Source organism: Phaethon aethereus (assembly GCF_964289735.1).
Source record: "Phaethon aethereus genome assembly, chromosome: 1".
NCBI lineage: Eukaryota > Metazoa > Chordata > Aves > Phaethontiformes > Phaethontidae > Phaethon > Phaethon aethereus.
The window spans coordinates 52,129,099-52,156,324 of record NC_138575.1 but is presented as its reverse complement, the minus strand read 5'-3'; the positions used below and the strand labels follow the sequence as shown (position 1 = coordinate 52,156,324).

At 42.6% G+C, this 27,226-nt stretch overlaps 1 protein-coding gene across 1 annotated transcript in view; it reads right to left on the bottom strand.

The window, feature by feature from the left end:
• Positions 1-23,093, bottom strand: part of PLXNC1 (plexin C1) — a gene marked incomplete at both ends in the record, with an annotated part of 70,733 nt that extends 47,640 nt beyond the window's left edge. The window contains 5 exons of the mRNA XM_082014028.1: positions 1,019-1,133; positions 6,913-7,013; positions 9,013-9,147; positions 10,462-10,584; positions 22,143-23,093. Coding sequence (XP_081870154.1) covers positions 1,019-1,133; positions 6,913-7,013; positions 9,013-9,147; positions 10,462-10,584; positions 22,143-23,093 — 1,425 coding nt within the window. The remainder of the gene's footprint in view (positions 1-1,018; positions 1,134-6,912; positions 7,014-9,012; positions 9,148-10,461; positions 10,585-22,142) is intronic.
• Between the last annotated feature and the right edge of the window lie 4,133 nt (positions 23,094-27,226).

Here is a 27,226-nt window from a genome sequence, read left to right as displayed (position 1 = left end):
AAACAAGAATACAGCAGATTTCTTGTAATACTTGTTAAGTTGTCACCTTGTCTTTATGGAAAACTGCAAACTATGAAATGTACAAAAATATTTTTGTGGCAGAAGCAGACAATTCACTAGGTAGCCTCTCAAAGGAGAGGGCCTCTCCCAACTGAAGAAGCTATACAGAGAGAGTTCCAAAAGGAACAGCACTGCTTACTTCCAGAAATTAAATACATCTGTAATGTATGGTAGGGGAGCAATCTGGAATAATTTTGGATTTTAAAACAAGAATTTTGCTATAACACTGTTATATGCTGTTATAGTCCCTTAAAAATATTGGAGCAAGAATGTACAAATCCTCACAGAGAGATGAGGTTTGCATCCATAACCAGTGATTTAATTATGAAACAGAATTTGACTTGTAATGAATTATCCTTTGTTTCTGGCTGAGAGCGCTTTACAAATATGATCACATTAGTGCATTCAATCAGGAAACCAGAAACAATAGCATGCAGATTAAGCGGCCAGTCACAATACTTGATAATCAAATACTCAAGGCTGTGTGCTGTGAACAGATACTGAGTAAATACTAATATCAAACACTTAAAAGACGCATTTGTGTTAGCATATGTGTCCCAGTGAATGTTTTGTAACTTGTTACAAAGCTCAGAACTTACATAATGCATATAGTCACTGGAAATATTAAAATAGTTGATAAAGTGATATAACGGAAACGTTGCCTTTGTCAGCATAGTGAATTTTTGACTCAACATCATGAAGTATACCTTCAGGATACATTTCACAGAAGAGGAAGAGAACATCTATCTGATTGACACGTTAAAACTTATTGGGACTTCCAATGCATTTGCCAATTATTGAGATAAGATAATTATTATAAATTATCTCAATTCTTCAGATAAGAAATTCCAATAATATATGGAACATAGTGACAGAAGAAGGGAAGCTGCAATAAGTGACAAAATGACACATTTTAAGTCACAAAAAAACAAACACGCATAAAACTGGGTGTACATACCTGATTTTTGGCAGGGAAACTTAGCAGGATTTTCAGATCTTTATCAGGTGCATATGAAATGTTATACCAACCCTTTATGCTGTTTGAACGTGTACAATTTTCTTTTAGAGTGCACCTAAAAGTATACATAAAATTATTCTAGCCTCCTTATCGTGGCTTTGACTTCAGATGCTATATTTCAACTTATTTAATGTTATTGATTTTCTACAGGAACACTATTGATTTTTTACAGGAATATGGTTACAACTGCAAAAAGCTTGAGGAAAACAATCAGTAAAATCTTCTGCTTATCAAAATAAATTACAGTGCATTGATATATGCTCTAGGGTCCTGATTAAGTCAATGGGACTCAAACAAATATTAGATGCTTGGCCAGTAATAGTGGACTTGGTAGCCTGGGATGGAATTCATCACCCCCAACCTGATTGCTCCATGTACAGCTCTAGATCTGCCCCCACTCAGTTCCCTCTACACTCAACGGGGAGAAGTATGCTCTTCCAGGGTGCAATTCACCTAACTTATTTTAGACATTCATACAAAAATGAGATGAATCACACTGTAGAAGCTGCTTGTTCTCTCCAGAGAGCGTTAAGAAGAGATGGAGTTGAAGCTCAGATGTAGAGTTACGCTACGAATGTGTATAGTTGAGGAGATGCATCCTCCTTCCTAATCTCTTCTGTTGTCCACTGATGTGAATGGTAATCTTTCCCTCTTATGTCAATGCACTTCGTTAAAAACACTAGGTTTGAAAAGGTCATTCAAAATAGATTTTTCTGTCTTCAAGAATAAAATTCATCTCAGAAATAGGATGGCACAAAGTAAATAAAAATGTTATAGATGCCAAATTGTAGGAAACAGAAACTGCACAACAGAAAATTAAGAAAGAATGAGGAAACGCCATGATATACAAGTACTACAAAGATTACATGTATTAAAAACATGGGATAAGAAGAAGAGAACACAGGCATACAAATTAGACGGACAATCGCTGAGTTTGAAAGGTGAATCCTTCAAATACTGTCTGCTGTGAACAATGAATGATCCATAGATTAACTCCAAGTAATTTCACATAGCTAGCAACTAAAGACAAGTAAGCGCTAACTGCATATATTTTAATATTAAGATTGAATATTTACAAATAAACATAACATTTAATATTGTTTTAATAATATGACTTTTCTACCAAACATAGAAGCATGCATAGCATGCATGTGATCATGTGACATGTGCCTTAATGAACAATTCCTTCTCTAAAAACTAGAAATGAGTACATACTTGCAAAGCATGGGCCTTTTTTATGAGTAGTTCACTGTATAAATGTATTTCACAATGTGTTTTCTCTAAGAAGGAGTAACACAAGAATGACTTTCAAGACAAATATCCACTTTCCAAAATGCCTGAAATAACCCCACAAGCCATAGAAACCATAAAGTCATCCTCTCTATAGATCAAGACATTGGCAACTGGAATGGAGTTAAGCACAAGGTCGCTTCCTTTGTGGTTTAACTCAGGAAACAGAGTTCCTGCTGCACAAGAACCTGGTGGAATTTTGCATCTGAATACATCCAGATCATAACTATACTGTAAGAAATTAGGACTATGCCTAACATATTTCAAACTGTCTGTCTCATTTATATCTCTCTTCATCCTACTGACATCATGAAGGTCTTTAGCAACACAGTTTTAGAACCACAAAGGATGGGATCTGTCATCAACAGATGTGCATAAACCAGATGCTCGGATATGTACAGGTAGATAACTCTCACCGGTAATGATGCTTGGGCAAGAGACATCCTACAGTTTCTGACAGACTGATGATCATAATGTTGAAGATGCAAGGCAACACACTTGTGATATTTGGCACTAAAGTGTTTGCATTTCAGTGACACTAATACTAAAATATTAAAAAAGAAAACTGTTTATAAAGATAAATATTTAAAGCTGTCCTAGGACAAAGTTATTTGCCTGTGGAACACAAGCAGTAAACATCTCCCTCATCTACAATGAAGAATCTGAGTTTAATGGCGAAAAAAGCAATGCCACCTAGGACCCAGGGTTGTGCTTGTCTTTATGCCAGGAAAATGGCATCTTTTATTGCTCTAAAAGCTGACCTTTAGCACTGAAACAATGTGCTATGGATTATGGTCATTTCATAGGAAGCAGTCACAAAGGGGGAAATAGAGCATCTGATGCCCCTCAGCATAAATTCTCACAATTGCCCTGCACAGGCCAAGAGAAACATGAATTTCACCCACATAAAGATGAGACTATTTTGTTATATTCCTATTTTTAGACAATTGATATTGTTTGAAAGCACACTGGAATGAATATTACAGATAAATATTATTTGTGAATGACAAAGTTCTGAAAATTAACATACAGACTCAGACATCTACCAAGAAAGCAAAAATATCAATGCTGCAAAAGTAGCTGAAAGTTTCTGGAGTCTGGCTTTCTTGGCAAGGTGGACTGGACTGGACCCTATACAAGTATGAAAGTATGAAACCCTAGGATAAGATTTCGGACATGCATAGATATGTGTACAGAGAAAAGCAGTATCAAGATTTTTTTTAATCTTTCACAGCAAGCTAGTTCTTTGTACTACTAAAGATTCCTCTTCATAATTGGAATCGAGTTCCTCTTATTTCATTATGATAACACAATACCTATGCATACTGGCTCATTCATATTTACTTAAGTCTCTGCTTCACTAATCTTGTATTAACTACAGATCTTACTGAGTATACCCTCTCTGCCTTGCTAAAGCATACAGATTTCCTCATGGAATGAGAACATGGTTTCAGAGAAAGTTTTGGCTTCCTTTTCCATGGTACCAGTCCCTGAATGAAGTCCACAGTTGTCACATACACTGCCAAATTCAAAAGTAAGTCTGGTCATGTCAGATAACTAAGTCATATTGTGTTACTTCCATATGGAAAATACATGTAAAACATCAGGGCCTGGTACTGGAATCATTTCAGCATACTTCAGGTAAATCTGACTCATCTATAGAAAATTTATAAACATTAAGAGAATCATAGAACCGCAGAAGGGTTTGGGTTGGAAAGGACTTTAAAGATCATCTATTTCCAACACCCCTGCCATAAGCAGGGATATCTTTTGGTTGCTCAAAGCCCCATCCAAACTGACCTTGAACACTTCCAGGGATAAGGCATCGACAAGTTCTCTGGGCAACCTGTTCCAATACCTCACCACCCTCATAGTAAAGAATTTATATCTAGTATATTCTATCTAATCTAAATCTGCCCTCTTTCAGTTTAAAACCATTAACCCTTGTCCTATCACTACAGGCCCTCTAAAAAGTCCATCTCTAGCTTTCTTGTAGGCCCCCTTTAAGGACTGGAAGGCTGCAAGAAGGTGTCCCTGGAGCCTTCTCTTCTCCAGGCTGAACAACCCCAACTCTCTCAGCCTGTCCTCACAGGAGAGGTGCTCCATCCCTCTGATCATTTTTGTGGCCTCCTCTGGACCCTCTCCAACAGGTCCATGTCTTTCCTGTGCTGAGGGCTCCAGAGCTGGACGCAGGACTCCAGGTGGGGTCTCATGAGGGCGGAGTAGAGAGGGAGAATCACATTCCTCGACCTCCTGGTCACGCTTCTCTTTATGCAGCCCAGGATATGGCTGGCTTTCTGAGCTGCAAGCGCACTTTGCTATGACTAATTGTTTTGTATGATTGTAAGTGAAAGGAGAATTTATGTATTTGTCCCTGTGGAAGAAAGAGTAGAAGTAGGAACAGTAGAAACATTTTGTCATTTTGTTACATTTTGTTTCACTTGCAATAAGATGTGCACATTTTTTCATCATAATACTGGATTTGAGTTTACATTGCCTTTAAAATGAAGCACTGCTGGCAAGTTTTATTTAAAAAATGGACTCTATATCTAATATAAAATTTATTTCCCAGTAAAAGTATAAAACATATCATCAATCTCAAAATTATTATGGATATATTGCTTTAGTGGACACGTATGCACTTTGATTAAAATATTGGCTAAAAACATAGTCCTCCTCTTTTTCTAAAGCTTCACTCAGAGCACTCTCTTCATAAAACCAAATATTTAATGACGCTAAGTGCTTAGCAGTGAAAAATTATGTGGGTGTTGAATGGGATTCATATTATAGTAATTCATTTTTTCTCCAAAAGAGTAAAAAATTTCTGTTTCAATCAGATGGAAACTTTTGGTGATTCCCCTCAAAAACAGGGCATTTACTGACAAATAACTATTATTTGCAAACTCTTTATAAAAGCCTGAAAAGCTTAGCACTGTAACATATACAGTTCCTAAGAAGGTAGCGAGAGTTTGAAGAGAACACATTACAAAGTAAACACCTACTCTCTTCAAATAACCACCTTTGCAAACACAAAGTAGCAGATCTTCAGCAAAATCACCTTAACACTGAAACAAGACAAAATGGGCAGTGTTAACCTTGTAAAAGAAGTCTACTAGTGGAATTCCTCAAAAATCAATCTTATAACCACTTTTGTTTAATGTTTTAATCACCAATGAACTGGCATAAAAGAAGGTTTACACTGTTGACATCTGCTGATGATACAAAGTTGGGAACATTACCATGCAGAGGAAGATGAGAATATCACACAGGAAAACTCGGATAACCTTGAAAAGGGTGAGATTTCAAAGCATAAAGTACAAGAACATGTACCTAAAGCAACAAAAATCTCACAACCCATATGTGCTATAGACTGGAAAATCATCAGCTGGAAAGAAAACAAAGAAAGAGAAGGACCTGGGGGCATTATTTGATCATGGATGATTGTGGCCCATCAATGTGATGCAGTCATGAAAAAGACATTTGTGATCCCAGGACACACTAAGTAAGGTGCTTCCTGGACAGACTAAACAGATTAAACACCATTGAGCAAGGCACAGCTGAAATCTCTTCTGGAATACTGTGACAATCCTGGCCATATTTTAAAAGGATGCATAAACTTCACAGAAGGGCTACTGGAGTGGAGTTAAGAAAGGAGTGTCTATGTGAGAGGATCTTAGTGAAGTTAGCTGTTTTAGCATGCCAAAATGAAAGTTAAAAAAATGACTGCTTTCACAAAAACATTGAGAAGATAAGTGTGAGGGAGGGGGAAAACCTATTTAAGCCAAGGTGATGTGAACATCAGAACAAGTAAGTGTAACCTGTCCATGAACACACACGTGATAAAAATGAGCACACACATTTTAACCAGCAGTAAGACTCTCAGCCACACAACCAGTGCAAGGAGGACAAAAATCCTATCTAAATTTAGGATGATCCTTGATTAGTTTATAAGTAGGTTTACATTATGTGGTTGCTTGCAATTGCCAAGACTAAGCCTGATGACCCAGGAATTTCTCCAGTCCAGGCCAAAGATGTACACAGTAGCTTTCAAACCTGATTCAAAGCAAGCAGCAAAACCAATGACTCAAATGCAAGGATAAAGTGTTTAGAAAGAAATTCTCCTCTGGCCTAAACCAAAGGCAGTAGTTCCACGGCCAGGAACTATGAATACTGATGTTAACTTAGCACTCTTTCCCTGTTCTCATATGCAAGATGCTCCTACCTATTAAGATGCTTCAAGCATGAGTATACAATTTTATCTCTCAATCAATTTGGAAAGCAAAAACATCTGTTCTAAAACCAAAAAAATTTCTTCTTTTTAGCACAACACATATTTTATGGGTAGACCTCAAGAATCTGAGTGTTGGCCTTTAAAAGGTGCAGAGCTCCCTTTCACGTGACAATGAAGTGTCTCACTGGCTCTCATATGGCTATGACCGATTCCATAAAAATTCTTGATACTGAATAGCCCCAAGTCAGTCAAAATGTACACTGACTAATAAAGCATTGGTTTTATGCGAAAGTCTAAAATACAAAAAAAATACCTTTGATTCAAAGAACACCACCCACAGTAGGGATCCTTTGCAGATAAGCATTCTTGCTCGGAAACATATCTACCACAATTTGCAACTGGTATTCTTCTCACCTAAAACCAAAGAATGCAATAACACACTGAATTACAACAGCCCCCATAAACAGGGAAACGGAAGGTTACCATAAAAAATCTGACAGCAACCAAACATGATCCCTTCGGGAAAGTTTCCTTACGGACTCCCCTCTGCCAGAAAACCTTTGGATAGAAATATGCAGCCTGTTTTACACAGGCTGAATTTTGCCATCAGATGATGAAACTCCTCTGACAATGACAAGGCCAGCATGGACAGAGTAATGCAGGAAAGCCTAATTAGCACAGTGAATTACAGATAACAATAGAAAGGAGGTATATTTTACAAATAATGTTCTGCTTAGCAGAACATCGTTTTTCGCTCATCAGAACTGAGATTTTTAAATGACTGATGAAAGTGCATCCAAAAATGCATGCACAAAACAAAATCCATCTGTGTTTGCATCACCATGTCAGGTAACTGCATGAGCACGCTAGAACAAATGCACGCAACTACTCAGCATGCATGAAAATGCCATTTCAATAAGTAAATGTAGATAATTGTGGCTATATTGTATGCAGCTATACTTGTACATTCAGCTCGAATATCCTAGCCAGCCATTTTCAGAAAAGGAAAGGAAAAAGAGAAAGCTGATTACAAATATTGAATACAAATACAAATAATGTTATTAATAACAATGTTAATTAATAATATTAGAAAAATATTCCTAATTCAAATAATTTTTTTTACAAATTAGCAAGAATTGTAAGTTCCTGTATTTTGTGAACAGAAACAAGGATACATGGCTTTCTGTAGAACTGTATTTACTGTTTTTACCAGCCATATCTTGTAAAATTATATTTATCTGAAGGTGTGTGAGATAATCAGTTCAGAAACCAGCCAAAATAAAAGACTATTAGCAAGTTAAAAAAGACAGTGTAGAAGCCTGTAGAAGCCTCCAAGAGATGATCAGAAAGAAGCACTTATTCCTAACAGATGTTTGTTCCTCTATAACAACATGATCTTTTACCAAAGCTAAAGAAAATTCAAGTCTTTACTTTGAATACCTACATATACTTTTGACTGAAATTTTTTTTCTTTCTGTATTTGTGATAGATGGTTTATACCAGTCAGGAGTTCTCCTACCAACTTACCCACTCTCTCAGATGGCAGGCTAAAATGCTACGCTCACTGCCGGAAAAGCTATTTTACTGTAAATGAAGGTAATCAAGTGCTGGGTGAAATCCTTTCCAGCTAAGATGGACAGCCAGACTTTATGTTTTTACTGCCATCTTCCCCACTGCTGGTGAGACAGGAATTTGCTGAGTTGATGCTCAGTAGCCCTGCTGCAGGATGTGCTACAGCAACTGCACCGGCTCCTGGCAGCTGCTCTCTGCTTGAGATGCAGCTCTGATGCGTTTGCTCACATGCATTAGCATGACTGCTGAACTCCTTGGCCTCACTATACATACACATTAATCACTTCTGATTGTGTTTTTGTTTTGTTTTAAAAGTCTATGCCTAACTGAAGATGATGAAAATTTTATCGTTGATTTCACTAGAAGTAAGACTTCAAACCCATCTCTCAAATTAAGAGATTTCTCACATTATAAACTCCATAATTGACTAGCAAACCCTGGCCTACCAATACCTGGATTGCTAATTCAAAGGAACTCTGTCTCCAAAGAGTCTACAAGTTTTGCTGGCTACCTCCAAGCTTGATTCTCCATGATGCCTCCAGGAAAAAGAGAAACAAAGACTCTCTCAACAGAATGACATAAAATAAGCATGGGATTAAGGGTGTTGCTGGATGATAGCAACAGTGGGCAGCACAATGACAGTGGAAGCTCTCCTGAGCTCTGCAGAAGTGCAGCCCAAACTTAGATAACATCACCAGATATTAGATGTAAAGTTGGTAGCTGCAGTTTGGACTTTTAAGGTCTAACTCTGACCCAAACTGATGCTTCACTTCTAAAGTGCCAGACATCCTTAAAGCAGTAGTTTACTTGAATTTATTATTTTATTTAATATTGTGCTTACCTTATTGGCAGAGGACAGATAGATGTAGTTATTATCTACTGGATCAAGTCGAAGTTTGGGAAAAATGGAGGTTTCTTCCTCAATTTCATATAAAACCTCTGGGCAATTAGATTCCATATCCTCATTAAGAATAGCCTAAAACACATAAAATTAAATTATTCACAAGTCCCTTTATTGATCAGTCCGCATTTTAAATAAAAGCCTAATTTCAGCTACATCAGAGCTTCTGAGATGATGTACTGCTCCCTGTTTCAATTTACCTACTGCACTGGTTCTCAGGCTGCAGAAAGATGGAGAAAAAGACCACTGGAACAGAATTTCAACAAAATCCATGCCAGACACATTTTTCACTGAACGTGGCACTGGTTTAGCATATGAAACATCCCGCTCACCAAGTGTGCTCCTGATTGATGCAGAAACTGAATGTGGAAGAGATGCCTATATCCCAAAGTCATAACGTGTTAAGTACTCTTAGGAATGGAGAAGAAAGTATTAGCCTCCAGAAAAAAATTAACATCCAGATACCCATAGTGTAAAAAGGAACCTAAGCAAGTTACTGACAACTGTCTCCAGGACAGAAGTTTCTTTGTGGCTTCTGGGAGCATACACCTGAGGCGGTATTTCTTTTTCTTACCTTACCCAACTCTACAGTTTTCCACCACCCTTTGCACCGAATTCAAGAGAACCAGAGACCACAGAAACTTCATTTTGCGAGTTAATAAGCACACCAACACCAATATAAGGTTTTCCATAAACATGGCTAAACAAGGGAGATACGTTCATGGTCTCCACTGTGCTAAGGAGACATGGAAGACTTCGATTTCATTTGTCATTATCAAAAGCACAGTGAAATCAAATGGGCAAAAGCTTTTCACGCTCTCTTCTATATTCCTCTCCAATTGTCTGCTTAATAAAAACAAAAAATGAGAATCATCCTTTGTGTGTAGACAGGAAATGCACATTCTTGCAAACCCCCCCCAAAAATTAAAGCATAAAAGACATTTGGCTGGATTGTTGAAAAGTTTGATAATGAAATAAGATGACTTTCACTTCCAGGTGATTGACTTAAGCTAGCATAAGTCAACTACTCAGAAGCTAAGGCAAAATAAATCTTGACTTTTATCTCCAATGGACAGCTATTCACATCACACAGATAGGCTAACAAACAAGTAAATATGCTCCCAAAATCTAACAATATTTAATATTACTACTGGAAAATCAAAGCAAGGAAGGAAACAAAAGACAGAGTATCCCAAAACTCCACAGTCCATAAATTGATACTGTGGGCATTAGCAGTTTAACGAAATGTTTCCATGAATTTTAAGCAGGGTACATAAAATTCAGGGCATTATATCTGTTTATAATACAGTGCCTAAACCAGGAAACATTCACCCACTTGAACACAGCAGCAGCCAACAGAGAAGGGAGGAACTGCCACACCCAGCTTACCTTCAGTAACTGTCCGTCATCTGTTCCCAAAAAGAGAACTATCTGATTCAAAACAACTGTGCCATAAACAGCCACTAATCCAGAGTGAATCAAGGTAGGTAATTTCTTGATTGATCGTGCCTCCTGAAAATCAGATATAAGAGAAAGCTATTACAAAATCATTCACCTATACTGCAAACCATTAAGAAAAAGAAGAATCCCTGGAAAGAATCTGAGAGAACTCAACTTTAGACAATACTTTGGATAACATTTTAATTCTGACACAATTTCAGAGCAACATATCATTGGAAATGGCACATGAAACATGAAACTACTACTTTTTTATACATGGCAACTGGTCATGTCTGGGATACAGATTACATCTACTGCAGCTAAAACTGACCTCAGTGGGACACAGATTTGGCCTAACAGCAGCAAGTTACTTTGCAACAGAATTTCTCTTTCTTGGGACATAATGCCCTGGTCTTATTCTGAATTGCCAGTTCCCAATGAAACCATGCTCTGCCATCACCTGACTGCATCTACCATGAAGACTACAGATACACTCAACAACCACTTTTAAAGGCATGCAAATATTCTAAAGAAAGGATGCACTTCAAATACACAGAATTTTTTGTGTGTTTGTGTGTGTGTTTGTCAGAAAATGCGGAGCTTCATCCGCCCCTTTCTGGTTTCCTGCTTTACACTAAAGGAAGTTGACTCTTGCGTATTACACAAATATAAAAATTAGATAAAGCAGTATAAAGTTCACGTCAGGGAGAACATAAATGTACCTGTTAGAACTTTAAAATTAACATGTTGGCAGTGTTACATTAATGGTTGGACTTGATGATCTTAAAGGTCTTCTCCAACCTAAAAGATTCTATGATTCTATGTTACCTACAATTCTCCATCCAAGCTGGAGGAACTTAAGTGACAAACATGTGTAAGTAGCTCATGAAAGAAAACATCATGCAGGAAATCCCTGTATCTTGTGGAAGGAAAAACCAAACTAAATAACCCTAATTGTAGATGATCAAGTGCTGAAAGGAAGCCCTGATGTGTGAGAAAAAGGCCATTCACCAGGTGAGAGATGGTCTCCTGTGATTGCTTTAAGTCAATCTCCATGGCAGATACTGCCAAAAGTGTGATCTCACCTGCTCTCCAAACAGGTCCAATTCCAGCCAAGCTCCACCTCCTCTTCCTCTTCCCCTCTATTAGTATAATACTTTCCATTGAGCTTAGTTAAGGAAATGATAAGTCTAGAAAATGGTCTGTAAATCCACCTACCTACAAGCCTAAATTTTCATTTGAGTCATTCTCCTCATCACAGGAACATGTAGCTGCACAGACAGCAGTCCTGGCACAAAGGAGGGGCACGCATGGAGATGTGGGGGGGAAGAGCTCAGGTAGGACCTGGACCTTGGGAAAAAGCCCAGTAGGTCAGCTTACAAAGCCCAGAATCTCAGCCTCAAGGGTGCATTCCTAAACCTACAGGAACCCTCTGAGTGCAAGAACCTATTTTGCTTTAATGCACAAGAGAAAGTGTGAGAATGGACCATTAAAACTGACATTTTGCAGAAAGGTGAAGGCATTTCTCAAAGTGAATCCATAACCTGGTAACAGCTGAATTCAACTCTCTTGCATGCTAGGATACTGGCTTAACCCCAAAAATTCTTTCCACATCGAAATAAATTTTTTCTAAATGGCAATCCTAAACCAATTAAAATCTTTTTCAGTCACCTGAATTATTTTAATTAGCTTGCAAGAACAGCCACTTGGAGTAAAGAAGGCTTGATTAACTTTCATATTTAAAGATACTTTTTTCACGCAGCACGAAGACGACAGAGGAACTGTCATGTACTGGCACAGAACTTCAGTAAAATCCACTTAGGCAGGAGACTCCAGTTCCATGGAGGTCTGTTTTAGATGGGGGGGAGGGTGATTGCAAGCATTTTAAGGTGCAAAAAGTTAACTCACTTTTTTATTAGATCAGAAGGTAAAAAAAGTCTCCAGCACTGGTGCACACAATGAGCCTTCACTCAGGCTAAGGAGTGAAGAGGTGAAGCTTCCAGGCTTTCATTGCCAACAGAATTAGGATTTTTTTTTTCTGCATTGCACCATATAGTAGTGTAAGGAAAACAAACCACCTTAGGTTCCTTGCAGACTCTGTACAGTAAGACCACAGAAGACGGGAGGACTCACCCAGTCTCTGAAAAGCTTTAGTGCCGGATTTTATTTTGACCCACATACTAGTAAAATAACTAGTGTCGTATCAGTGCATCCTCCTCATCTGACTGAAGAACCAATACTGACATGTGTGGAAGCCTCCTCCCCTCACTCTGCTTGCTAGAGGGAGGGTCAATGCGACATTGAGCTAATACAGATAAGAAAAGGAGGAATTTAGACAGTGGACAGTCATGACAAAAATTGCCTTCTCTCTTTTGCAACCTATTTCTCCAGCTTGCTCATTCCCTCCAGGGTGCAGCTGCTGCTTTCACCCTTCTGTCATCCCTTTCCCATGTGCATTTATTTTTTTAACAAGCCCTTTTACCTCTTCCACTGTGACTAATGGGGTTACAGCACTGCAGGGTCTTCCCAAGCTTTTTCTTTCACAGCTAAATCCATCCTTAAAATGCATTTACAGTCTAAACTTCCTTTATTCCTGAAGAGTCACTCATCTCCATGATCTTCTGTATGTCTATCCTGTAATGTTCTCAGGCTCATACAAAAACAAGAAAAGCAAAAGAAAAAACAATATTGCTCTAGAAGATTGTTCTTTTCTTAATTTTTCAGTTCCACCCTCTGTTCTATTCTGTAGCCCCCTCAAATCTTCGCATGCACAGGTAAGCCTAGAGATCTCCTGAATTAACTTACATTTTGCTTTTAAGTTCACCCCCTTATGCCTTTTGGTTATTGGCATGAAAGGTATTTATACTAATTTTCTATTTTGCATTTCATTTTCAGATTTATCTCTGCATGATTCCAGCTGCAGCAACCATATTTACACTTCTACTTTCTGTCTTGATTTCCTCATGATTATTTTACACTGAGTGCCTCAGAGGGAAGGGCAGCATTTTTAGCTCACGCAGCACTCAACATATTGCAGCTGGCCAAAAAGTAAAAATAAAGGGTCTGAGCATCAGAGTGAATGAACAGATGCAGCTATACAAAAGGACACAAGACTTGTGAGCAGCATATAGCAATAGTCAACACTGGAACAATACTGTTTTTCCTAGAAGGAAAAAACTTCTGGAACTTTGTTCATTCTTAACTTCATCACCCATCAAACTCCTGCATAAATTTTGATTATATCAGGGGATAACAAACTTAAATACTGGTGCATGCAGCGAGAATTTATTAGGGCTAAGGAATGAGGAGATGAACTGTTCCAAAATTTTATTTCCATGAGGTTTTTTAATTTGTGCACTGCATAGCAATGCTAGGTGGACAAACCATCCCTGGTGAGCAGACTGCAAAAAATCAGGGAGGATGACCACAAAATGAGAGGTCTTCACAGAGACCTTGCAGAGGCAAGATCCTGAGCTTCACGATGCAAGGCAGGAGGGACAGTCAGAGGCTATGCTTCAGCAAGAGGTTGATGCAGACTCCTGAGATAGGGAGGCTAGAAACTTGTGACTTCTTGCAGCAGCAGAAACGCTCCTTCTCTGCCCTCAGATCTGGGTTTATAGAATTGATAAAATGTCTTAATAATCAATGAGGGAGAACAAGCTCCATTAAGGAAGGCTTTGAACCAAAAAAAGAAGCATCAAAAGCAGCGTGCCAGCAGGTCAAGGAAGGTGATTCTCCCTCTCTACTCCGCCCTCGAGAGACCCCCACCTGGAGTCCTGCATCCAGCTCTGGAGCCCTCAGCCCAGGAACGACATGGACATGTTGGAGAGGGTCCAGAGGAGGGCCACAAAAATGGTCAGAAGGATGGAAGACCTCTCCTGTGAGCACAGGCAGAGAGAGTTGGAGTTGTTCAGCCTGGAGAAGAGAAGACTCTGAGGAAACCTTCTTGCAGCCTTCCAGTACTTAAACGGGGCTTGTAAGAAAGACGGGGACAAACTTTTTAGCAGGGCCTGTTGCAATAGGACAAGGTGTAATGGTTTTAAACTAAAAGAGGGTAGATCCAGACTAGATATAAGGAAGAAATGTCTCCCAATGAGGGTGGTGAAACACTGGCACAGGTTGCCCAGAGAAGTGGTAGATGCCCCATCCCTGGAAACATTCCAGGTCAGGTTGGACGGGGCTCTGAGCAATCTGATCTAGTTGAAGATGTCCCTGCTCCTTGCAGGGGGGTTGGACCAGATGACCTTTAAAGGTCCCTTCCAGCCCAATCTTTTCTATGATTTTATGAAACCAGCTGAGCTTGAACTGAGTATTAGCAGAAACCAAGAGAAAGTGGTGAGTGACCATGGTTGTAGATTCCACCCTGAGAAGGATGAAGGCACTCAACTGCTAAACTGTCATGCTGTTACAACATGTTTCTATTTTTTTAGGGGCCCTGATCCATTACATCGCAGAGAGACTGCCACTGATTTTCCATTCCTTGGACCACCACCCATTGTTGCACATCGATGTGGACACCAAAGACATTGCCTAGTGCAGATCAGGACTACAGAGCTCTGGAGAAAAAGTGAAGTAGATGGTACCCCAGACTTTGTTAACCCTACGGGGTCAGTGAAGGGTGATGCTTTTCTGGATTTGCTACTCACAAACAAGGAAGAACTGACTGGAGATGTGATAATCAATGGCAGCCTTCACTGTAGTAACTATGAAATAACCGAGTTCAGGATCCTGAGGGTGAGGAAAGAACAGCAGAGTACAGAGCCAGAAACCAGGCTTCAGCTTGTTAGGGGAACTGGTTAGTGGGATCTCGTGAGAGGCAGTTTTGAAGGGAAATTTTTTAGGGGACATGGTGGCGCTGGATTAATGGTTGGACTTGATGATCTTGAAGGTGCTTTCCAGCCTTAGTGATTCTGTGATTCTGTGAAATGGAGCTGAGGAAAGCTAGTAGGTCTCTCAGGACAACCTCCTCCAAGCACAAAACTCAGGAAAGCAATCAGGTGTATCAGGAGATGGCCCCTAGCTGAGCAGGGAAGTCATGATTGAACAACAGTGCAGAAAAAAAGAATAGAGGAGGTGGAGGCAGCAACAAGTGACTAAGGAGGAGCTGCCTGGACACGTAGGAATGGTGTTAGGAAAGCCCAGGCTCACCTAGTTTTGAAACTGGCAAAGGATGTTATGGGCAACAAGAAGAGCTTCTACCACCACATGAACCATAAAAGAATAAACAATGAAAATGTGTGCCAGCTGCTGAATAAGTCAGGTGATTTACTGACAGTGGATGCAGACAAGGCTCTGGACTTCACCGTCAAGGTCTTGCAGTCCTTTCTACCTACAAATAAATAAGTACTGGAAAAGGATTAAGCCAGGGATCTCTTAAGAAATCTCATCTTATAGAAGACCCAGGGGGGCCACACGGGATCTGTAGAAAGATGCTAAGAGACTATCTGATGACATTGCAAGGCCGTTCTCTCATATTTCGAAAGCTCTGGAGATCAGGGCAAGTCTCCAATAACTGAATAAAGACAAATACTGCACCTATCTTCAAAAAAAGACAAGGATGAGCTGGGTCAGTCTTACTTTTTCCCTGGGAAAATCATGGAGCAAATCCTCTTGGAAGCCATTTTTGGGCACAAGAAGAAGAATGTGACTGGGAAAAGCCAGCATGGCTTCAGCAAGGTTAAATCATGCCTGACCAATCTGATTGCCTTCTGTGATGAAATGACTTGATTTGTGGAGGAGGGGAGAACAGATGATGACTTTAGCAATGCTCTTGACACCATTTCCCACAGCATCCTTGTATGCAAGTTGAGGTGTTACAGTTTAGACAGGAGGACTACTGGATGGGTGGAAAAACTGGATGGATAGTCAGGCTCAAAGAGTATTGGGTAATGGTTTGTACTCTACCTAGACACTGGTTACAAGTGGAGTTCCTCAGGGAACCGATCCTGGGACATGTCCTGCTCAATATCTTTTATCAATGACGCGGAGGAAGACACTGAAAGCTTCTGGGTTAAGCTTGCAGATAATATTAAAATGAGTTGTTATGCTTGAGTGTCAGGCTGCCATTCAGAGGGACCTAGATAGGCTGGAGGAATGGGCCAACAAGAACCCCAAGAAATTCAACAAGTCCTGCACCTCGGATGGACCACCCCCCTGTGATGACACAGGCTGCAGAGCAGCTCTGCTGAAAGGGACACAAGGGTCCTGGAGTGCAGTAGGCTAAAGGGTGTACCCAGGCAGTGAAGGTTAACAGCATCCTGGGCTGCATCGACAGGACCATAGCCAGATTGAGTGAGGAAAGGGATTATTCTCCTTTACCTGGCACATGTTCAGATGTGTCTAGGATACTGCGCTCCATTCTGACACCCCCAGTACAGCACTGATTTTGATAAATCAGAGTGAGTTCATCGGTGGGCCACTGAGATGGTCAGAGCCTGGAGCGCCTGCCCTGTGAGGAGAGGCTGAGGGAACTCGGCTAGTTCAGTCTACAGAAAAGACAATTTCAGAGGGACCAGAGAAACAGCGTGAGGGTCTTGCCTGAGGTATATGCAGAACAAGAAGACTTAATGACACAAACTGAAACAGAGGAGGTTTCTATTAGACAGGAGATTAAAAAACATCACTATGAGGACAATTAAGCAGAACAGGTTGTCCAGAGTGGTTGTGCAGTCTCCATCCCTGGAGGTTTCAAGATCTGACAGGACAAAGCCCAGAGCAACCTTGTCTGATCTCAGAGCTGACTCTGCTGTGAGCAGGGTCCTGGATGGATGACCTCCTCTGAGGTTCCTTCCAACCTGAACGACTCTCTGATCCCAGCGAAGCAAATACTCTGTTCAAGAGCCCCCAGGCTCTCAAAAGTTTCTGCTAAGAACACCTGGTGAAGTCAGATGACTAAAAGCAACTCTTCTTCTTAGTGCCAGTGTGAGAGTTTGCAAGTCTCCTATGGGTTACTTCCCACACCAAACAGAGATGAACTGAAAACTCATTGTAACTGGACAGAAAAATGCACTCTAAAAATATTAACTCTGGAAATCTGTCAAACATCAAATGAAATACTAGCAGTCTGTTAATACACAGGAGATGACTTTACTACTAGAAAATTAACTACAGGATCAATTTTAATACCGAGTGATATTTAGAAGCCTGTAACTATTTCCTTAAATAAAAGACCATGAATCATTTTGGGATGAGTTACCACACAAATTCAAATGTCATTCCTGCAAATTAATGACCATGATTAAACAGATATGACTCTGTTGATTTCAAAATCTCATTTCAGTAGAGCTTATACCAGCTAAGTTTCGTCCTAGGATTTCAATTATGCTCGATAAATTATGGGGCATAAACCAACCCACATACTTATCACCCACTGAAAAATGCAAAAATCCGAAGAACAGACTGTTATATGTATTTACTTGCATTAAACACCAGATGAAAATCCAACCAAGATATCTTATCATTCAGTAGCTCTCACGGCTACTTAGCCCTTACACATCATAAAATAAACACCTTAATATAAACTACAGCAACTTCTCTGTCTTACATGTGTACACCTAACACTTTCTTGGATTTTCTCCCTGAAAAATTGTAGAATCCTTTTCTTCCCATGCAACTTTTTTCAATGACAAAACTGATTTCCAGATTTTTCATTGTGGTTAGGTAACATCCTACAACTCTCTCATGTTGATATTCTCTAATTTGAGCACTTCTCCAATTCACCTGCTTGGCTGTGATCCGCAAGCTCTTGGGATCTCTGCAAGAGATCCAAGATTCTAGTAGCTCCTGTTCAGCCACAGAACAACAGAAGGAAAGGCCTTCATAAAGCTCACTAGATACTGCAGCAAGTTAGTGACAAATTCCAGCATTCCTCCTATGTACTGGGTAAGGAGCTTCGATTTCGTAATTGTAATGCACCAAAAATATTTGTTAGTACTCAGTCATGTTTCTGAAAAGAAATGGAGAATGAGATTTGGCAAAGTCACACTTATTAACTAAGGAAATTGTGAAGAAGATGTGCTTACATACATGCAGGTTATACTACAGAGTCCATTAATGCATATACCTTGACAGACCATGTAAGTAGATGTACGCAAAACTAAGAGATGTGTGGATTGAGGGAAACAAGCTGAACATAAAACTGCAAAATGTTTTCAGAGTAGTTTCATCTAAGACACCACTTGCCTTTTGTTAGTTATGGATCATGTCTCTGGGAATCCAGTATTATATAAGTCCAGAGTAAATGCATCCAACTAGGACAAAATGCATTGTGCACACTGCTGCACAAAATGAAAACAGAATTAGCTAGTTCTCATAAGCAGCAATTCCACAGAATTTGCAGCAGCCACAGATGAAGTTGGTAAGCAAGGATCTTAAAAATTACTAATCTTCAACAGCAGACTCAAACCCAGCACTAAAACTTAATGGAAATGTCAACTTTGGCCTAAATAGCAATGCAAGGCTAAAGAGTTTACACACCTACAATGCATTCCTATAGGATGCGGAGCAATTTGATTCCAATCCAGTGAAGTACTCCCGTTCATGCTCAACTTCAAATGCATGGGCAATTCCCCCGCAGATGATGGAACTACTTATATACGTTATGTTAAATATGCCCTTAAGTGCTTTACTGGGTTAGGGCCAGAAAGCTCAGCACCTTACAGGAATGACTTTAGAGTAGAATATACAGCAGGGAATTCAAGACCACAAATACCTCGGGCTAAGTCCCTCTTGCAGTGTACTATCGAGAAGCACAGTGCCAACACAATGCAAATACAAGCAGCTGTGTCAGTGCAGACAGGTAAGAGGCATGTTTTGCCTCAAGGTAATCAGAATAATTACAGAAATTTGAAGAATGACAAGATCAGAAGGAAAACAAGCTGCCACTACTACCTAACATATACTCTAACTGTAAATTGTGTTCCTGCAGTGAAAAAAAATTTGTATTTTCAATTCCTACATAAGCTGACAGCCCATGCCCGTGATCACGATCAGTGTAGCTCACACCCTGCCTGAGCTCCAGAATTCAAGACATTCAGCATGGTCCACCTGCCACAAACACTGCACAGGTCTTGCACTCCAGGCAATCATAATGCTGCAATGCATTCATTTGCTCAGTACCAACATTGTCTTAATTTAAAACACTGGGCTTTAAAGCACATGTTAAGTACTGTTGCTTGCTGCCATTCCTGCACATTGTACTACAAGGTACTCATGACAGCTCCGTGCTATGAGGCACTCTTTTCTGGCCAGAGTGGCTGCTGGCTATTGCACACACTTCTACAAGCAGCACATTGACAGACGTGCTGCGCACTATCTCCCTGCCAGTTCTGACGCTTGCGAGCTTCTGAGTCCAAGAAGAGCATGTTCCACGTTTGCAGGGACTCCCATGACTTGGTGAGAGACAGTAGAAGTATATGGACTAAAACAACACAGAAGCAGCAGCATATGGGCCTGTCATCTCCAAACCTACTCTGCAATAGCCTAGCCTAACCTTCTGTAGTATGAAAAACATATTAAAGCTGAACTACATGCATTTATTTCTACGTTTATACACCATAAGCACATATAATTAGCTTAAAAAGGGAGCATAATTAGCCATGTCATAAGTCATATTACTACACAACACCCAGATGTCCTGCTATCTTACAAAATATTAAAATACCACTTTCCTGTCAGTGGTAAACTGCATTTACTGTTGTGCCAAAATATCATGATTAATAACATCACCATAGTTAGGGACATAATGTTAAGCAAACAATCCTTGTAATAATTTTTAAAGTTGGGATTCCTCAGCACTGTACCAAATATAATCCACATTTCCAGGAGGGACGACCCTTCTGGCACATGAAAGTAACTGTGGAGTCAAAGGAATCTGATCCGAATCAACCAATCCTTAAACATGTGGATTATTAATTTTTCATATTCAGGCACTGGGAGGCAATGGGGACAGGGGATTGAGAGGAACAGACAGAAAAACCAGCACCTTACGTGCCTTATCTTACCCTATGAAATCCATGAGACTTTTCTGGAATTTATACTACGGGATTTTGGGAAGTGTTTATAAAGGATCTCCTGCCCAGGGAGGTTTTGGGTTTTTTTTGCTTTGCAGGCTCAGAAAGCACCTCATGATGAAACGCCACCAGTAATCAGGAACAAGGAATACAAATTAAAAATCCAACTAGCAAATAGGTATTTTGGGATGCGAACGAATCTTCAAATTCATTCAGCAAGTTTCCCTTGTGAGAGCACAGAAATCCTGCAGTAAGCTATAAACTGGCACTGGAAATCAAAGGATTGGCTCCAGCTCTGTTGCGAGAATTTCACTATTTACTTCATAACAGTTGTTTCACCCTCATGTGGGTTGTCATTCATAATTACATCCTCTGACACTGGCAATAGACACAGCTCAGCAGGGACACGAGCAGACTGAATCACACGTGCCCTCCGGTAGTTTGTGTTTGGAAGAATCTCAGCACTGCACTCTGCTATGGGCTAGATTTGGGAAGCCAAGGAGCGACAGTAAATCTACTGCACTTCTTTCAAGGAGTTGCCAACAAACTCCCATTGTAACATAGCAAGGGTTCAGGGGCTAAGCTGCAAAGTCCCTGGACAGTGGGGGAGCTGCAAAAGGCCAGGGCTTGCTTTATGATGGCTTGCTTGATCCCCTACCGTTGTCCCCAATACTTTTCAGCATTGATTCTTTTGCCACAACTCTGAAAAGACTTGTGAGTGTGACTTAAAAGCATGGACAGGCCTTGCAAAAGCACCTTCTTCTCCTGAATGACATTTTTAGCTTCTTGAATTTCATTTTTAGTTCATTTCTTTACTAGCTACCAAGGCCACAACAAAGCCGGTAGCCTTGCCCATCCTGCCCTCCATGTGCACAGCTCATCCTCAAAAGGAGGAAGGAGCTGAAGAGAGAGTGTTGCAGAAGTAGGTGACCAGGGGATCTCCATGGGATACCACTGCCTGTGAAAATGTAACCACTGCAACAACAAAGACATACCGCCTATGGCTGGCTTGCGCATACCGGGTTTGGGGGGATGGCTGTGAGCCCTCTTGAGCAAGGACAGTCCTGAGAGGTTTGGGAAACCACCAAACAAGCAACCGTAAATAACTGGTGAGCAATGTGGATAACAACGCAGACAGCCCAGTGCACAGGAGTCAGTTTGACGGGCTTTTTTTCATTTCTGATGTAGCTGCAATGACATGAGATGTGAATGCACAGAATAAGGTAGGAGATGCTTTATCTAGGCTGTACGGAAAATACAATGAAGTACAACTAATCCTTGGCAGAAAAGGGTTCATTGAGTCAGGAGCCCAAGACTCAGGACTGACCCAGATGCCCTCAGGTGTTCCCTCAGACATCTCTTTCCCGAGATGTAGCTGGGAAGGACACTCCAGGATCTGGTAAGCACTGGTAAGATTTTTAGTAAGCTGCAGAAATAATTAGGACTGATGGACCCAGGGCTGATGCACAAAGCCTGGTGTGGCTCTGAAGTTCCTCGCGAACTTCATGTGCCTTCAGGTCAGGGACACCCCACAAGTCATGCACAGCGACACCAGCCACAACAACAATGTCAACAACGGTGTGCAGGATGAAAGCTTAGCAAAACGATGCTCAGACTTACACAACTCTTCCCGTTCATGATGAAGTGTGTGGATGCACAGGCTTGCTCCTTCACTTCCTCCATCCCGAAGATGCAGACAGCAGTGGCGTTCCAGACCTTGGCGCCATGGCTGTGGTGGAAAACACCCACCCACCAGCCCCGCTCGCCCTGGCGGACAAGGCTGGAGGAAACGATGAGGCTCCTGCACCCACAGTCCAAATACACGTGCCCTTGCAAAGTAAGGCCACCCTCTGAGGGGCGCAGCTGGCGCAGGACAGCCATGCTTGGTGGCTCCATGTCTTTGTCCAACCTGGCCTTCAACCTGTAGTAGGGAAAGAAGAGGTGATCCCCCCACTGGAGCGCATCGACAAAGTGCAAAGGCTCCTCCTTGCGCTTGATGATGCCCAGCTCCTCCTTGGACTCCAGGTTGTCCATGCTGCGCACCGTGATGACAGTCGCCTCGTCCGACTCTGAGGGCTCGCAGCCTAGGTGGTTCCCATAGGGCCTGGCCGAGTAGGTGGCTGCCACGGCCAGGTACCAGGCGCCGGCCAGCTGGAAGACGACACCAGCGGTGGAGCCGTCGGGAAGGCAGCTGACCACCTCGCTGCGGTTCAAGCGCTGCCGGTAGGCCGGCTGCTCCCACACCTCGCAGGTGCCGTCCTTCTGGGTCCAGCCGGCCAGCAGGACGCCCGCCCCTCCGGCCTCCTCGTAGGGCAGCAGCAGGTTGCTGCGCACGCCGGGGGGCTCCCCGCAGCCCTGCCCCGCCGCCGCCGGCACCACGCGGCGGCGGGGCCGCAGCTCGGGCCGCAGCTCGTAGAGGCAGCTGCCGCCCGCCACCAGCACGCCGCCGCCGCTCACCTCGATGTTGTCGATGGGGGCCCCCGGCAGCTCGAAGCTCTGGGGGCCGCCGGCGCCCGCCAGCGCCGCCAGCAGGGGCAGCGCCCAGCTGAGGGCGGGCGGCGGCGCCGCCATGGGCGCGGGCTCGGCTCGGCGCCGCGGGGCGCCTCAGGCGGCGGCGGGCGGCGGGCGCCGCTGCGCCATGCTGCGCGGAGGGGCCGCGCGCGCTGCCGCTGCCGCCGCCGCTTCTCCCTCCGCCGCGGCCGGGCTGCGCGCGGGCGGGGAGTTCCTCTTTCGGGGCGGGGAGGAGGGGGTGCCTGCACGGGAGAGGTGGGCCGGGCTCCTCCGGGAGGGCTGCTGAGCCACCTCGCCGCCGTGCGCCGCCGCTCCCCCTCCGCCCCCCGGCCCCGCCGGCCCGCGTCGCCGCGGGAACCCACCTCGGCCGCCGGGCTGCGGGGGGGGTCGGGGCCGGCGCTGGGGGCGGCCCCTTCGCCGCGGCGCGGCGGGACGCGGAGCGGGGCCAGACCCTGCTCGCCCGGCCGCCAGCCGGGGCAGGATCCCCTCCGCTCTTCCCCCGGCGGCGCCCAGCTCCCGGCCCCTCATGGGGACCCCTCCGGGGCAGGTCGGCCCCCGCGCACCCGCTTCGCTTCGCGGAAGCCTCCCTGTCAGCCGCCGTGCGGGCAGCGCGCGGAGGAGGCAGGCAGGGCGGGTGGGGGCGAAGGTGCTAAGCTGGGTCCGGTGGGTGCGGGCGCAGGGTCAGGGTCTGCCGGGCGCCGGCAGCGCCCGCCTCTGCGCGCTTGGAAACGCGGCCTGTTCCCGTTAAAATGCCCCGCGTAAGCGTCCTGCTTGTGGCGCTCGGTCGCTGCCACTGTGAGCGGGAAGGTTGAGGTGCCAGACCTCTCGTTAGCCAGCACATGGCCTTGCCTGAGGTAGAACAAAGGCTCCAGGCTTTCTCCCCGGTTCAGCAGGGTTGACAAAAGGCCCTGCCCTCTCCCGCTGCGCTGCTGCGAGATGGACGCCCTCCCAACGGGGCACGGGACAGGCCGTGTCGAAAGGCGCGACCCATTTACTTTTGTTTCCCACTGGGTCATGGCTGGTATGGGCTCAACAAAATGAGAAGTACAGGCTGCATGCTCAGCTAACGGTAAATTATTATTTTGCTGAATATTAAATGGAAAAGGGGTTTATGAAAGGTAGCAAAGATGCATTTTAGTGTTCTCTCTTGGGTGTCTCTGGAAACTCTGGATGAGGATGGGCATAGGGCCCATTGCCACTCTTACCGACAAAAGGATGCAATGTTCAAAACCGAGAGGCCAGTTGACCCTCCATTTACACTGCTTTTATCTTAAAGTGGCTTTACAGCAGGAATAAGTGGAACTATAAAAACCAGAACAAAAGTAACCTCTGTATAAATGAGTCAAGCGCAACATTTTCAAGTAGGAAGTGTGATGTAGTAAGCAAATTTTTATTATCTTTCTCCATTACTGTACCCAGCAGCAGTTATTGTGCAAGAAGTGGTGTTGCTCTGGTCAGCAAAAATATTTGACCATCTTGCAACAATAAGTGTCTAGGACAAATATTACCATGAAATTTGGAGCCCTCCACAACTCATGTCTTGTGCAGTGACTCCAAAATGCGTCCAAAATATAACAGAGGATGTGGAACAGAATTGTTGTGCAATTTTTCTTCTCTCCAGATGCAAAGAGGTGCTCTGCCTACCAACAATCACTGCCTGTAGCTCCCTGTGCAGGACTGAACTTCCAGTCAACACGTGAGCAAAGTAAATCCTCATGCAAATATCACCAAAATGGATTGTGTACAGGAATGCAATTTATACAGCTTTGCAAAGGAGGCTGAACATGTCACACTGGAGTGCATTATACAGTACCTTGCCTTCTAGTTGCTTGTCGGTGCAAATAAAAAGCTCTCCATGATCTACGTCATGCTCGTAACCTCTGAGGCTAACCAGGAAAGCACACCAACCTCCTTTCTGCAAGATGTCTTTGGTCCTGGCCACAGAGCATGTCCAGCAATAGATCTCCTTCTGCGGACATCCCTCCCTTTGCAAAATCACCGAGCTCTGCATTTGTTAGCTTTCAGGACTGACCAAACGGCCTGTTTCTCAGGCTTTATGTTTAAAATAAGCCACATGTACTTCACTGAATGACTGATTTGGTTAAATGGTTGAGGCCAGGCTTATTCTAGTCTTAGCGAACAGCGATGGCTCCTAAGGCTGAGACTTCTCTGACTGCCAATATAGCAGTGTTCTGCTTAAAATTTTGCTTATTCTAGGACCTGGGAAGGCTGGACTGCATGTGGCTGCTGTCACAAGAAAACAGTCTAGTTGTATGCGGTAGCAGGTACTACCATGATGGGATGGGATGGGATGGGATGGGATGGGATGGGATGGGATGGGATGGGATGGGATGGGGTGGGATAGGATAGGATAGGATAGGATAGGATAGGATAGGATAGGATAGGATAGGATAGGATAGGATAGGATAGGATAGGATAGGATAGGATAGGATAAGAGGCTGCACCCCACCTGTCCCAGGGACAGCCATTGGAGCCCAATTCTGCAGGCTCTTCCCTGACTGCATCACTTTTCTGTTTCTATTCTTTCCTCCCTCTTCCCAGGGAAGCAGTAGCTCAGACCAGAGCCTCAACTTGCAACGATTAATTTTGCATACACTTCTGAGAGCCACTGAAGCAGCTTTGCACTCAGAATTAGTGCATGTAGTTTTGCTCATGAGTGGCCCAGTTCTTGAAGTGGCAAAATATTATCAATTCCTTTCAAAGCCCCTGAAGTAAATAGGAGCTCTTATCTTCAACCCATTCTTCGAGAGATACCCATCAGGATACCAGAAGAGTTGAGCTTCTACTGATGTTTTGGAAATAGAAAGGGAGGCTACAGATTTATTTTGTAATGCTGCAGAGTATAATTTTTGTTATTAATACAGCAGACCAGCAAACAGTGCAATCAGTTTATGATTAGATGATCTTCAAAGGTCCCTTCCAGCCCAACCCATTCTGTGATACTTTTATGAAAGCTAAGCAGACAACAGCAAATCATCTTGCTGTGTTTTCTTGGCTGTCAGCTCCATAGTTGGTGTATTTATCCTGTTGTTGCACTGTGTTTTATTTTTCAGGCACTGAAGGAAGGGCAAACAAGGGAGTCTGCCTGTTAACATTAGACTTTACAAAGCATTGCTGCCTAGCTCTGGCGCTCTGACCAAAATTTCTAAAAAAGCCAGGGAACCAAATTGAGCTTCCTTTGCTATCCTAAGCAAGCTCTAGATATTTCAGCGGCGTGTAGGAGATCTGAAGTTAGAATGTGAATCACAGCAGGACTTGGTTCTACACATCCAGTTTAAAGAGCTCTCATTTAGATCTTCATCAGTGTTAGGCAGAACACGTCCTGAATTAACTTACGATTGCTTTCCCACTACAGTCTATCTGTCTGCTTCCCTCCTCCTTATTTCTCATCTGCATGCTAAATTTCTCTGAATTTATGACTCCACAGAGAATCTGACAAAATATTACTCAGTAAATGAGATTTATTCTTTATGTTTAATTTATTTAGCTTAACTTTGATATTTTCCCTGTTTTGAAGCTCCAAGCCCAATTAAGGTTTGATTTGATTTGTTTGTTTAATGCATGTGGTTACCTTAGCTTGGTTCTGAAATGTTTTTTCTCAAAGGGTAAATAACCGTCTGTTTACGAAGTAGTAATAGGTAGCATTAATGTTAACATGCATTTTATCCTCAGTGTAATACTTGAAATAACTGCTTTTCTCATTATATTGTTAAGTCAATTTTGTACTGTAACTAAATGTTGACAAATTAAAAAGGAAATGCTGGGCAGTTTTTCAAAAGGCTTTGCTGAGAAGGATTCCCTTCCTGGCAGAGTGACTGCATTTGAATACTGAAACTGAGTTTACAGATTTGGATTTTAGTTCTGCTTTTCAGTTTTGTTTCTATGCATCATTTAGTCTAAAAGTTACTGACCCTTCTGCATTTTTTTTGGTGGTCTTCACAGTGAGGAAATGGCAGATTCAAGAACAGGCGCCTTTGTGACCCTCGAGAGGAAATTCCAGTCGCTATTGTGAAAAGTGAGCAATTAACTGTGAAAGGTCTGCAAATAATGCAATTGATGGTAGAGGACATTGACCTGAATTCATGAATGTACTAATCACATATTTGCCTGTATTAAAACGTTCACAGGTACTAATACTTCTGTATTGTGGGAGGGAGAGGGAAAGAAGGGAA